Below are 14,432 nucleotides of genomic sequence, written 5' to 3'. Positions count from 1 at the left end.
CAAAAGCATAATTAAAAAGTTAGCGTAATTATGCCAGAAAAAACAATGCTCACAATTACATATTTTCTGATATTATATCCAAATATAAAATCCATTATAACTTTATCCGATTCTTCAATCATTTTATACAAAAAATAAATGTTTTAATAAAATTTTCATAAAATATCGTGTGCATTACAAAGATAACACATTAATTAGCATCTGTTTTAAAGTTTATAAAATCATTTTTAACATAAGAAACCAGAAATATTAATTGAAATTATATTTTTATAGCTTGTGAAAATTTTTTCCCTACAAGACTAAAACAACCTTATTGTAAAGCGTCTCGTCAAACCCACAAAGGTGCCACTTCTTTAGTAATAGATAGTTAATATTAGTATCAAACAACATCGAAGTCGCTTTGGCCGAGTGGTTAAGGCGTGTGCCTGCTAAGTACATGGGATTTCCCCGCGAGAGTTCGAATTTCTCAGGCGACGACGAGTCAGTTTTCCTTTTCTCTGTTATAGACAAATTTATTTGTTTTTATTTTTTCATACTAATGGTACAACAAGTAGTATTTAAGTTAAGTATGTCATTTACGGCTCTATTACATGCTTCAATTAAATTTTGAACACACTTTTCTAATTTCTCCATCAATACCAGTTTTCACCTCTATACTACTCAACTTAATCATGGCCTTTGGAAATTCAAAATCAAACCTTAATCCCAACAACCCTTTAACATTCCCAGCATAATTTTGCAGCACATTTTGTGTAACAGAATCTTCCCACAACCTCTGATCTGACTCCAGAACTCCATTACCATCTCGTACATTCTTGAAGAAACTAACATCAAATTTGGCTGGACTATCTTTGTCCAAAGCCACCCTTCTCAAGCCATCTCCACCTTTTGGACAAAGTGCTTGAAGTTGAGCTAAGAATGCTACATTTATAGTGGGATCAGCATTGCCAGAGGTGGTAAAATTGTATAGACGATAACTGAAGAACCTGCAATCTGTTTGGCCTATAGTATGTGCACCTGAAGATAGACAAATGAGACATACATACATATATAAATTATTGTGTTCCATATATTAGTAGCATAAACATGAGTCACACATTTATTCAAAATATTGTGAAAGAAAACATACCAACTAATGTCACAAGGTCATGATCATCTAGACCTTTGGCAACAAATTTTTGTCTTTGGACTGAAATTGGGTCGAGCGGAGAAGGCAAGTTTGTTGAGGCTTGAGATGATAAAGAAACCCTCCCATCTCTTCTTCCTGTGGGTACTGGCCAACTTGGGCCATCACTCTACCATTTTCACAAGTGTTAGTTTTATATATTCCTTCAAAAAGGTTATGCATTATAACGTGTTTAAAAAAAGTTTATAAAATTTATTTTAATACCAAATCAACAGCATCACGAGCTGCTAATGCTAAGATGTCAGCACATGAGACAACTCCAGGACATATGGTCTCTATCTTTGATTTTGCATCATCAATCACCTCAAAACCTCTTAGACCGAGGTTTGGCAATGCACTCTTCTCTGCAGAAGAATCTGCAATCAAAATTGAAGCATCGCAACCCTGTGGGACATTTTGTCTAATGAGTTATTAATTTGTGTGTCAAAATAAAATTTTAAGAAAAAAAAGCAAGATTTGATCACTATCAAGTGATATGAAATAATGATTGTTAATTAAAAAATTAGGGAACAAATGTTAACAATTCATTGTTTATATATGTGTGTGTATGTGTATGCATGTTATTTTATCACAACCTTAATTATTGACACTCCCTTTTTTTTTATCAATTCTCACTATAGAAGAGTAAAGATCATACACTTACGGCTTTATGTGAATGAAGGATTTGAGGTTGAGGTAGCTTACCTGAACAAAGCAATCATGGAAATGAAGCCTGAGAAGGCCAGGAGCAATGGTTGGATCCTTGTTGAAGTAGGATACAACAGTGGACCGTACAATGGCCTCAGCATTTGGACAAGAAGTAGAATAAAACCCAGTTTTTAATTGGGCCTGTATTGACGAAGTCATCACCAAAATCATTATGGAGCCCAATATGGCATACATTTTGTACCAATGGTGGAAACAAAAACTAGTATCTGCCAACTTCAAACTTGGTATTCGATGCTTCTCTCTCTCCCTTGCTAGCAGCATTTATACCACTGAATGTCACTTATATAATTGAGCTTTTCTTAATTATTTTTTTACTTTAATAAGGTTTTGGCCTATTTGTCATTGACATTTTGATAAAGAGAAGATATTAAAAGATGGTTCCCCATTTTTGTTTTCTTAAGTTCATACTATATACAGAACCGAAGGAGGATTTCACATAATGGAGAGGTCTTTCCATCACTCTTCTTATCTTTGATGCCTCTACTTTATTCCTCAACGCGTTTCTGCTTTTTCTGTCTCTTTTTTTTTGCTCTGTAATGCTCATCTTTTTGCTTTAGTAGTTTACTTGTAAGTTTCTTGTTCACATTAGCTTTGGTTCATGAATTTTGATGAAATATATTCGGGGTTACTTTAGTGCAATCATTGTTGATAGAGTACCAAATTAAAGTTGATTAGCAAGCACTACTCGGAAATAAAAAAAGGTTGAATAACAAGCGGGTCGTGACTACTACCTAAGTAAAATATTTGAGCAGTAATTCACGAAACAAAGGTATACTTGGTAATAGCTTAGCTAGAACATTGAAACATTGTTGGAAATTTTTATTTCAAGGACGTTTTTATGATCTAAGTTCTCACCTGTCTTAAATTTGTCACATTATCAGGTCTTGCTAGAGAAAAAGGGAACATATTTTGAATATAATTAGCAGATTTATTTTTGTAACTTATAGCAATGGATTATTGTTACAGAATTTTTGTTTTTCTGTAACATTATAGTCCTTGGAGAAGTTCTTATCCAATGCTGCAAAGAGAACAATAAAATATATGACCTTCATCTGAAAACAAATTAAGCCAATATTCGTATAACTATTATAAACTTTTATATAACACTTTGGTAGTATTATTGTATGACTGTTTTCTCTATTTTTGTGCGTCTAGTATGGACCTCTGGATGCAACTTGAGTCCTCAAAATAGGAAGAACAATGGTTAAAAAAATAAGTAAACTTTCTTGAATCTAGGATGGCAGGTTAATCCTAACATAATGTTTTTAGAGTGTGTTGGGGGAAATAATAAAAAAAAATAAGAAATAATGTTTTACCAAAGTTATTTTATAATAACTCGTATAAAACATAAAAGGACAAAATTACGCCATTACTTTTTTTATTAGTTTTTAAAAAATGCATATTAAAGATTAATTATGACTTGTTTTGTCCTTTTTTTTTCTTTTATATGATTTATTGTAAAAATATCATCATTCAAAATTAAGAAACATAAGAGACTCACATAAATAACAACATTGAAAATAAAAATTCACCAGAGATGATTAATGAAGATTGAATAAAATGGAGTGATAAGAATATGCACATTATCTGTTCCTACAAAACAAAAATAATTATTCTATTATTACTAAAAAAAATTAGAACAAATTGATATTATTCTTTCTTTTTCGAGGCAATCAAAGGAGAGAATTCATAGTATACTTTTTTTCTGGTAGAATAAAATTATAGTTGTGTAAATATTATTAAATTAAAAATAAATTGATTTTAAATTTTTTATTAATTAGTGAGTTTTTCATGCATACAAATATCATTAAATTAAAATAATTTTTTGAACAAAAATTAAATCTATATACATAATTATTTTTAAATTTTATTAAATTTTATAAATTTAAAAAAATATTATTAATAAATTTTTTATATTTAATTAAATTTAAAAGATAGAAAATTTTAATTAAAAATAAATTATGAAAAAAATCATTTTGTAATTAAATTAAAAAATAAATAATCACATGACATAATAAGAAAGTTAATAATTCCTAAAATTACTATTATTTAAGATAACTGCTAGAAACATTTTTGTTTAAAAATGGAGATTCACATTAAATGTATAGAGGTATACTTGGTCCTTTTTAAAGTTAATAATTTATTGATTAGTTCCTAAATTGATATTATTAATGACGTAACACTAATATCCATTGATAATAAATTTTAGAATGAATTGATGATTTGTTGTATTTAAACTTTTATTTTGTTAGTTTATAGTATAGGAATTAATTTTAATGAGTGATTAAAAAATAACTTGTCCAATAAACAAAATTAATTATAAGTATTGCACAAAATTACCTCCGCACGTAACATAAAGTAACCAAATTTTCATTCTCTAATTGCTAGTGGAGCTGAGAAAATGAAAATTGGCAAGTATAACTGATAAAATAATAATATTAAAGTTTGATAATTGATTTTTCTAAACGAAATATAAATGCAAATTAAACAACAATTGGTCCACACGCATGCCGCCATGACTGGGCAAAAATTCTGAAAGTATGATTAGGCAAAATTTTCTTGGTAATTGGTACAAAGAAAGACAAAGGTCTACCTCACGAGGCACAGAGCAGTAAATTTGGGCCCATTTAACGTAAGACACGTTATCACTTCATTCAATCATGTTGTTAGCGAGACTTAACATACTTGACCCCCGAAATATACGAAAATAGAGGAACAAGATAGTGACACAGTCTGGGTGCTTCATGTCCTACATGCAACTAAAATCTCTAGCTGCACCATTAAAATTTGGTAATAGGGTGTTTCGATCATTCGTGTCAACAAAAACAGATCATAAGCTACTAATTTGAAAACGGATTCATTTCATTTATAGCCATGTAAATCACCCAGGAATCCGTCCACAGTTATCAATTTTCTAGATCAGTTTTCTTACTTGTTTGCTGGTTTCCATTTGCAATGTGGTCGTGTTATGGACTCATTCTACAATATATGAATTGGTCTGTACAATAATTATGAAGTTGGACTATATGGTCTGTGCATGGCAACGTGGGTGCGAAAATAAATTTTTGTTAACTTAAACTTGAATGGAGTCTGACCAATTCAACAAAAAATTTTCTAGAAATGATGATAGACTTACCTGATTCAATCAATTTATAGTGGTGGTTTATGTTAGACACCTGTACATGCATGTAAATAAATATCTTGCCAAACATTTGCAATTCTGAATAGTTGTTTTGTGATTATGCTAAAAAAGTATATATTAAATCCATATATCAATGACTCTGAAGTATTGGTCTCGCTACCCCAACATAGTGGTTTGTGTGATAAATGATAATCATGAAAACAAGCTATAGAAAACCAAATTCTTATTTAATGAAAAGTAAAATTAAAAACGACATTATTTTGTTTCCCTTTTTGTTTCACAGAACACACCAATGATTTTGCTAATCGTTCTCTTATTTTATCGCTGCATATTTGTCATTGATTCATATTTCATGCAAATTAATCGATCAAAACATTAGAGAAAGCTATCTGCCGTTAAAATGTTAATTCACATAGGAAATAATTACATGGGCTTTATCTTGCTACCTTATTTATCTTAAAACAAACTTAGTAATTAAAACTTGAAAGAAATACAAAAGTAAGAACACACAGAAATAAACTGAAAAACACGAACACAACGTTTTCTTCACTGATAAAAGTCACATATAATTGGAATTTGGGTAAGGCGGAATTGCTACATCGCTAATCCCTTCTAACATCAAAACTACACTTTTCATAGTTGGACGCAGAACAGGTTCATCTTGGATACACCAAAGTGCCACCTTAACCATATTTTCTAGGATTTTCTTATCCATGGCTTCCCAAAGAACAAGCTTGTTTAACTGTCCAGCAACAAAACACTTGTATGCCCAATCGTAAAGCAAAACCTCCTCAGTTTTCGAGACATTAACTTCAATGTTTCTTCTGCAGCATAAAATTTCCAGCAGCACAATTCCATAGCTATAAACATCAGCCTTCACTGATATTGGGGTGTTCTTGTGCCATTCTGGGGCCAAGTACCCTCTGGTCCCTCTTACCCCTGTGAATGTTCTAGTTTGATCTGGCATTAGAAGTTTTCCTAGCCCAAAGTCAGATATCTTAGCAGTCCAGAACTCATCCATCAAAATGTTTTGAGGCTTTATGTCACAATGAATGATTGGTGCCTCACACTCTTCATGGAGATAGAGGAGCCCTCTTGCAATCTCCAATGCTATTCTTACTCTTTCGTCCAAATCTAAATGTCTTTCAACCCCAAAGATTAGTTTTCCAAGAGAATCGTTGGTCATGTATTCATAAACCAGAAGCCTTCTTGAACCTTCGACACAATAACCTAGCAAGTGAACTAGGTTCTTGTGGTGGGTTTTTCCAATGGCTCTCATTTCTGCTTGAAACTCCCTCTCACCTTCTTCTACTAACTTCTCTAGCCTCTTCACCGCAATCAATCTCTTGCCTTTGTACAAAGACCCTTTGTAAACTGCTCCAAAAGAACCTTTACCCAACTCTTGTTTGAAATTATTGGTTGCTCTTTTCAGCTCATTGTATGAAAACCTTCTCAAAGTCACCTCTTCGTTAAGGCCCAAGTTCCCAGTCTCCATCAACCTTTGGTACCTTAAGACTCGAATCTTATACATGTAATGACAAGAGATTGCAATGGCTAAACATAAAAGCATACTAAATAGGGATGTGATGACAATGATCTCTATTGTTGCTTTGTTACTTGTAGTCTTGATTAGAGGTGGAGGTGGTGGTTCAGGCACAGAATTACCATTTCCCTTCAGGCTTTTGTTTCCAACCTTCAAGAACACCACGGTTCCCGGTTCATTGTCCCTTGTCATTCTAATATACCTCAAAGGCAACCCTTGTTTCTCGCAGCTTCCTTGCTGATAAATTGCAGCCCAACAGTTGCAATCAGCTAAACAAGCTAAGGAACATTCTTGTTCCTGTGACATTTTAGCCACGAAATAAGGATGATTCTCCCACGTAACATTCCTTATCGAGATCATGTTGTAATAAGCTAAACTATCTTTCTCACTTGCACACCTGATTTTTGAAAAGTTCCTCTTGCAACCTTTGGTGTCTTCAGCTGGATCTATTAAGTCAAAACCTGGAAGGCAATTACACACGGATTGAACTTCATCGAATGTGCAGTAGCTGTTGAAGCCACAAATACCCTTCAGTGAACATGCATCGCCACCCGGCCAACTTTTAACAATATGGAAGCCATTGTTGGAATGAGCATACAGCCGAAAAACCCCATCAACATCCAAAGTTGCCCGATAAATTATCTGGTTCTCGTCCCCATTTTTTATGGGGTTAGTCAAAGATGAATCAGTGTCAAGACTCATTATAACAGTCGAATCACTGCTGTTCATAATCTGAAGTAAACCTGTTTTGTTGAGATAAAGATGACTTTTGAAACCAATATTGAAAACATTAGAGGCCCAATAAGCATCTACTCCCGTGTCAGTTGAGTTTACTGGATATAGAACAAGATTTCCATCATCTTGCATCTTGAGACGAAACCGTCCAAATGAGTAGCTATCATGGGATGAACTAGAGACCAGTTCATGTCCATTAGAAAGAGATTGACCCCCTAACAAAGTATCAGTTGGGTAATCGAAACTTTGCCATATGATGCTGGACTTAGAATCATTATTGTACAGTACAAAGTTTCCAGAATCAAGCATGGAGGCAAAGGAAGCTTTTGCACTACCATTAGGTGCAATAACCTTCTCTTGTCCTTGTTCATTTGTTAGCACAAGTTTACCATCCTTGGTTAGTTGTAGCTTTGCATTTGAACTGACAGGAGGATCATTCCGATTTGCAGTCCATACCACTGTCTTGCTCCCAATTGCAGCCAACCAAATTGCAATGATAAAACCATTGCTTTGCTGTTGTGGAGAAAAGCCAAATGCAAACTGACCCGAAGGAGAATACCAGAGAGTGTGGTGAGGATCATTTGCGATCAGTGTGGAACCAGGTTCTATATTCTTGGGTGGTTGTGTTTGAGCTCTCGTACTTGAATATGATACTAAAGACATGAACAACACGAAAGTGGTGGTAGGGATCCATGAGACCATAACTGCTCAACTATTTGGTGTTGATGACTATTCAACTCATACAAGAAAAACAACGTTGCTGTTTCTTAATTCTGTCACTGACTTGCCTAGTTTAAATTAACTCGTTATTTGGTTTATATAAGGAGAGGAAATATCTTTTCAATAGCCAAAATGGAACGGTAAAAGTTGTCCCTTTTGTTTTATTAAGTGCATTTTATATATGTAGGTATATATGAATAACTAAATACATTTTTGTCTTTTTTTCATATAACGTTAACATTTCTTCATCATTTAGTGATGTGGTTGTTATAAATTTTTTTTTCATAAGGTTAATTTGAAATAGCTATACCACCGTTTATAAACAAATTAAATGGAATAGGCAAAAAAATTTCCATTTCAATGTCCTTGTCTTGGTGAAGAGAAATATATTTTGTTTATAAATGAATAATAAATTATATATATTAGGTCATGTATGACCAACAAAATATATTAATACTCTAAATATATTAAGATGCCATTCCTTGAGATTATATGATTTTTCATCTTTGCTTAAGGTTTTAAGGATCTTCATTTTTTCAAGATTTTTTGTTTTTTTGTAAGCAATTCATAACTTTTGAAATTAAGTTCTTCAAAATTTTTAATAGTATTTAAGTCACTGAGAAAATATATCCAAACGTTTTTTCCTCCAAGATACTTCATATAAAAATATTATTTTATTTTCACTTTTTTTATAAATTATTAAAATTAAAAAATAAAAATGATATTTTTATATTAAAAATAAAAAATTCCTTAGAGTATACAGCCATTTACTTTTCATAATCAATCTGAAGTCAACAGTGACCTAGAAAATTTGCAATTCAAGAGTTTTAGCGTAGATGGAGTCTTTCTAGGAAATATTGTCCAATTCAAGATAAAAAAAAGGCTTCAAAGGAATCATAAAAGAGGAAAACAATCATTATGCTAAATACTTTTTTTCTATCAAATATATTATATTTCAATTTTTTAAATTTTTTAAATTTTAATTTTAAAAACTGTTACTTTAATTTTTAATTTTATTTTAAATTAAATTATATATAACATAAAGATTGACATGAAATAATATTTAAATTAATTAATTATTATTTAAATGTGATTATTATTTTTTAATTGAATAAAGATTAAAATCAGTATTTTTTTCAAATATAAAAATTAAAAAATGTTTTATTAAGACTAAAATTAAAATATAAAATATTTTGAAAAGAAAAATATATCTAAGCAAAATTATTTATCATAGGTCTTCAATTTTTTTCTAATTAAGGGTTTTAAAAAAATAATTATTAAATTAAAATTTATTTGAAACATATTTCTTATGTAGGATTAAATTTTTTTAAAAATAAATGGCCCTTCAAGAACATAACAATTGTGATACATGTAAAAAATAACACTAAACAAGAAATATATTTCAAATTAACTCTAATTTAATAATTAGTTTTTTTAAAATCTCTAATTAAAAAAAAAAATCCTTAGCATCACATCACCTTAGTTCCTTGTCAGCAGATGAAAGATTGTCTATTTATCTATGACGACTTTTAGGACCTTTTAATTTTCTTGGCCGATGTTTCAAATCAACGTCCTATCAAATTAAGCAATTCATGACTTTTACCCTCAATCGAGACTCTCTTCCCACTCTATTAAAGAAAGCCTTCCAATAAAAAAGAAACGTAAGATCACAGGTCTCAGTCACCTCATTGAATTGTTTTTCCTTGACTTCTAAGAGACTCTTCCCTCCCCTTTTGCGTTCCCTAATAAAGAAAAAGTCTCATAATATTTTAAAAAAATTAATGTGTTATTAGAATACAATTTTTATTTCATTAATTAATTAAAATATTTTAATATAATTTTAAATAATTATTATGAAAATATATAATTTTTAATAATATGATAATTCATTATTGAAGGTAGTGTAACAAAAATTATATTATCAATACATATAAATTACTATTAAGTTTAAATGTGGAGATAAAAAAAATAATGAACAAATTTATCGACAAATAGTTTTAAAAAGTAAAATCAAGTTAGTTTATTTAATGTTTTTTTTTAATTCTGTTAATTTTAATTTTAATTCCTATCCCGTCTTTTCAAAATTTTAAATTACAGAATTTTTTAATAATTTATATGGATCTTCATCTATTTTTATAAATTGAGTATCCAATTATGCTCCAAAAATTTAGATTCTTTAAAAGATAAAAAGTCTTTTCTAAAAAATAAAATTTATTTAAAATTAATTTTTTATCTAATATATTTTTTTGCTATGTCAATGCAAGTATTAGTTGGGTATGAATGATAGTATTTTTTTTTATTATTATTATATAATAGACTATCGACTATTATAAATCGATACACACATCTATAGCCTGACATTTGTGATCATCACAATAGTATCGTACAGGGAAAGACGATAACAGTGTTGGCGGTTAAAGTACGTCAAGACTATCCTTCGAAAGAGGACGATCCTGCTGTTGTATCACGTGTGTCAAGGTATTTTTTTTATTCGATGGTTTATCGTCGTAACATAGGTGTTATCCAATTCTATACTTGTGAGCCTCTGGTGCTTTATCGGCTATAGAATCAGGATCTTCAGCGAGTAAAGAGTATGCAAGAAAGGCCAAACAATAGTATGTGACACAAGCTTCAAAATTCGCTCCAAGTAAGACTTTGGAAAATTTCAAGTTCCCATGAATTAAATATGAAGCTTGCTGTATGTAAGCAAGTCAATGAGCCACATCTGCTGCTATTTTTAAGCATGATGTCCAATGCAGGGGCTTAGCCCTTCCTGATCTTGAACCTGCACATACAACAGTAGCCAACTCAGTTAACAAAGAATCATCAAACAGGCAAAGTTGAAATTGATTGGTCCCCTCTTTTGCATTTCAGGATTTTTGACAAAGAATAACAATAAAAGATAGAACTTTTAAAATAAAATAGTATGAATAAACAATGGGTGAAATCAAATGGAAGAAGTATGATAGTCAACATAGCATGCTAACACGTTTAATCAAACATTACCCAAAATAGTCTAAAAAGAGTGCCAATAACAACTCAACCCTGTGATTATCCTCACAACCCCGAGAGCAAAACAACAAGGCACCTCTGCTAGGAAAAAACAAGCAATTAATAAATAGTGGCAACAACACTACACATGGGATTACTGACCAATCTGACACATCACAACCCCCTCTTCTAAATGATAGTCCTGATACACTTTGACTGTCAACACTATTATTGTCTTTTCTTATCTGAGACTATTGTGATAATGGCACGTGTAAAGTTATGAATATGCATAGGCATTTGATGGCCAATAGTCTATCAAATAAAAAAAAAAAACTATCATTGATGCATGACTAATATTTGTATTACCATGATAAAAAAAATATAGAGAATTAATTTTAAATAAACTTTATTTTAGAAATTAGTTTTTAAAAGTGTATTATCTAAATAAAAAAAGGCGCATTATTTCATACGTTGAAAATACTTTATTTTTTAATACATGAACTCTACTTGGTGGCAATATACATTATTCATAACAACAACCTCCACAACACAACTTTAGATGAAAATTAAACATGTGTACAAAAGAAAAACTATATCATATCCCTAAAAGATTATTTAAGCAAATGTGGTGGAGAGGGAGGATTTGGAATATCTTTCAATCCTTCTAACATCAAGATGAGATTCTTGATTGAAGGACGAAGAAATGGGTCATCTTGCACACACCACAGTCCCACCTTCACCATTCTTTCCAATAACTTCCACTCTACAACTTCACCTCCATCATCTTTAACAAGCTTATTTAACTCCCCTGATTCAAAGCATTGATATACCCAGCTAGAAAGAAGTATCTCCTCAGCTGAGGAAACATCTATATCTATGCTGCTTCTGCGGCACACAATCTCCAATAGTACCATGCCATAACTGTAAATATCCCATTTTACTGATACTGCTGCGTCCTTCTTCCATTCAGGTGCCAAATACTTGCTCATCCCATCATCCTCTTTATTCATTCTTGAATATTCTGGCTTTAATAGCCTTGCCAATCCAAAATCAGATATCTTTGCCACCCATGCTTCATCCATAAGTATATTTCTAGGCTTTATATTGCAGTGGATAATACCAACATCACACTCCTCATGTAGATATAGTACTCCTCTAGCCACATCCAATGCAATTTTTAGTCTCTCTCCCCATGATAAACGCTTCTCTCCTTTGAACAGAAGATTTGCAAGGGACCCATTGCTGACATATTCATAAACAAGAAGCTTCCTTGATCCTTCAATGCAAAAACCAATGAGCTTAACCAAATTCCTATGATGTGTTCGAGCAATGGCAGTGATTTCAGCTCGGAATCCCCTCTCCCCTTCATCAGCAATTCTCTCAAGTCTCTTCACAGCAATGCTTCTGTTACTATCACCGATTGTACCTCTATAAACTGCTCCATATGATCCTCTACCTATCTCTTCCGTGAAGCCTCGAGTTAATCTCTCAAGTTCATCAAAAGAAAATGAACGCAAAGAACATTCTTCCGTAAATCGCAGATCCTCGCATGAAGACAACAACTTTGTATATCTATAAACTTGGCGCCTATAAGTAATGCAAATAGACGCCGCAAAAACCAAACTTAACAATGAAATGCTACCCAAAGTAAGGGCTAGAATCATTATCAGATTTCTCTTGTTATCAACAACGACCATCGACTTCTTCTCCTTAATGACATCTTCTGAAGGCATCTTTAAGAAAGCCACGGTTGGTGGATCTTGACCTTGAATCCAGCTGCCATATATAAGGGGAAGCCTATATTTTTTGCAGTTTCCCTCAGAATATAACACTGCCTTGCAATCACAATCTTCCAGCAAAGACTTCTCACAAGTTTCCCTCTTCATTGGTATAACCGAATAGGGTCTATCACCCCAAGACATACCTTTCAGGAAAGTAACATTGAAAAACTTGGAGGGATCTCTACTACGTTCACAATCATCCATGCTATCGTTCCGCACGCAGTCCAGAAACATGTTCACACTACTTTTGGACACGAAACCAGGATAACACTCACACACAGCATTGCCTGCTACGTTTGAGCAGTAACTGTTCAAGCCACAAAACCCCTTGATCATGCATTCATCCGACAAGGCTTTCCACAACACTTGTACGTGTGAGATACTATTGCTCTCCAATTGGTGCTCATACAATCTCAAATTACCGTCTACATCAAGTTTTGCGAGATAGATAAATGAACTTGTGTTGTGTGACTTAATTCCAGGGTAGCTACCATTAAAACATGAAAGGTAATCTCCAATGAGGCAAAGAGAGCCCGAGCGGGTAAGACTGAGCCTTTGGTAATCTGGTACACGAGTATTTGAAGCCCAATAAGCATCATTTGAATCTCCTAAGCCAATATCAGGGTAAGCAACGAGGTTTCCATCTCCTTGCATGCTGAGAAAGAAACGTCCACTAGAATGGTCTGAATTGGAGATACTAGAGACCAGTTCAGCATTTTCAGTTAAATTCTGACCTCCTAATATGGTGTCTGTTGGGTGATCAAAGCTCTGCCAAATAATAGTATGGTTGTCACCATAGAGCACAAAGTTGCCAGAATCAAGCATAGATGCCGAAGCTACTAATGTGAAGTCTGAAATGAGATATTGTCCTTCTTTCCCACTTTGTAAAAACCGCAAGCCAGTATTTGTCAAAAGCAACGTAGAATTTTTGGAGATTGTGGGGCTATCACGGTTGGCAGTCCACACAATAATGTCTTCACTTTCGGGTGTACTAACTAGCCATATTCCAACAGCAAAACCGTTGCCTTGTGGGTAAAAGCCAAAAGCAAAATGGCCAGAACTTGATGCCCATGAATTGTTATGGCTGCCTTCAGGAGAGAGCCTAGACCCCAACTCAATTTTGCTTTCAGTTGAGCCTTCTTTTGCAAAGAACATGATGAAGAAGAAGAACAGTGAGAACATAACAGGTTTGGAAGCCATACTACTTTTCTGGTTTCTCAAAGAAACTACTATTGCTGATCAAGTCACTCGCCAAACTCGAACTTTTACGTTCCAAACTTTAGCGTGGGGACTGTTTAATAATTCTCCATTTCAAGAGTTGACTAGCTGTCATGAATTGCTACAAGTCTTCCACCGAAGAAACCACCACTCACGCGTTGCAATGCCACTCTCGATCCTGGATTTCCACGAATGAATTACGTAAATAACTAGTGGTCCACATGCCGTGTTGACTGGTAATGTTCAAACATGGGAAAGAAAAAATTATTTCTTGCATAAACCATACATTATATGAATCAGGGAACAATTGAAATTTTAGTTTACGCTTTACAAATAACATAGGTGTCATTACAGTCTTTAGGAGATGATAACAACATTACGACAAGGTCAGAAACAGTTTCTTTCTGA

General features: G+C 32.8%; 3 protein-coding genes and 1 non-coding gene across 4 annotated transcripts; 1 reads left to right on the top strand and 3 right to left on the bottom strand.

The window, feature by feature from the left end:
• The first annotated feature begins 394 nt into the window (after nucleotides 1–394).
• TRNAS-GCU lies at nucleotides 395–476 on the top strand. The gene has a single exon. It is a non-coding gene; the product is annotated as a tRNA-Ser (tRNA).
• LOC113847444 (peroxidase 25) lies at nucleotides 401–2,179 on the bottom strand. Its single transcript, XM_027476558.1, has 4 exons — nucleotides 1,871–2,179; nucleotides 1,391–1,570; nucleotides 1,130–1,295; nucleotides 401–1,017 (listed from the first exon to the last, which is right to left on the bottom strand). The coding sequence occupies exons 1-4, from the start codon at nucleotides 2,153–2,155 to the stop codon at nucleotides 596–598; spliced, it is 1,053 nt and encodes a 350-aa protein (XP_027332359.1). The 5' UTR covers nucleotides 2,156–2,179; the 3' UTR covers nucleotides 401–595.
• A 3,381-nt stretch (nucleotides 2,180–5,560) lies between these two features.
• Nucleotides 5,561–8,077, bottom strand: LOC113848193 (G-type lectin S-receptor-like serine/threonine-protein kinase LECRK1). Its single transcript, XM_027477597.1, has one exon. It carries the CDS (start codon nucleotides 8,014–8,016, stop codon nucleotides 5,596–5,598), a length of 2,421 nt encoding a protein of 806 aa, XP_027333398.1. The 5' UTR covers nucleotides 8,017–8,077; the 3' UTR covers nucleotides 5,561–5,595.
• A 3,559-nt stretch (nucleotides 8,078–11,636) lies between these two features.
• Nucleotides 11,637–14,186, bottom strand: LOC113847992 (G-type lectin S-receptor-like serine/threonine-protein kinase LECRK1). The gene has a single exon (XM_027477338.1). The coding sequence runs from the start codon at nucleotides 14,004–14,006 to the stop codon at nucleotides 11,637–11,639; it is 2,370 nt and encodes a 789-aa protein (XP_027333139.1). The 5' UTR covers nucleotides 14,007–14,186.
• Nucleotides 14,187–14,432: the final 246 nt, after the last annotated feature.

The sequence above is a fragment of the Abrus precatorius genome, unplaced genomic scaffold, assembly GCF_003935025.1.
Source record: "Abrus precatorius isolate BTA unplaced genomic scaffold, Abrus_2018 Scaffold8, whole genome shotgun sequence".
In the NCBI taxonomy this organism is placed as follows: Eukaryota; Viridiplantae; Streptophyta; class Magnoliopsida; order Fabales; family Fabaceae; genus Abrus; species Abrus precatorius.
Note: the sequence above shows the minus strand (reverse complement) of the source record. Positions and strands in the feature narration are given on the sequence as shown.

What these genes read in the sequence shown, in the direction of transcription:
- LOC113848193 (XM_027477597.1), bottom strand. Translation starts at nt 8,016, where the DNA reads ATGGTCTCATGGATCCCTACCACCACTTTCGTGTTGTTCATGTCTTTA.
- LOC113847992 (XM_027477338.1), bottom strand. Translation starts at nt 14,006, where the DNA reads ATGGCTTCCAAACCTGTTATGTTCTCACTGTTCTTCTTCTTCATCATG.
- LOC113847444 (XM_027476558.1), bottom strand. Translation starts at nt 2,155, where the DNA reads ATGCTGCTAGCAAGGGAGAGAGAGAAGCATCGAATACCAAGTTTGAAG. An exon ending in TCCATGATTGCTTTGTTCAG is followed by an intron (nt 1,571 to 1,870) that starts GTAAGCTACCTC and finishes AATGTCCCACAG; the next exon opens with GGTTGCGATGCTTCAATTTT. An exon ending in TGACCTTGTGACATTAGTTG is followed by an intron (nt 1,018 to 1,129) that starts GTATGTTTTCTT and finishes GTCTATCTTCAG; the next exon opens with GTGCACATACTATAGGCCAA.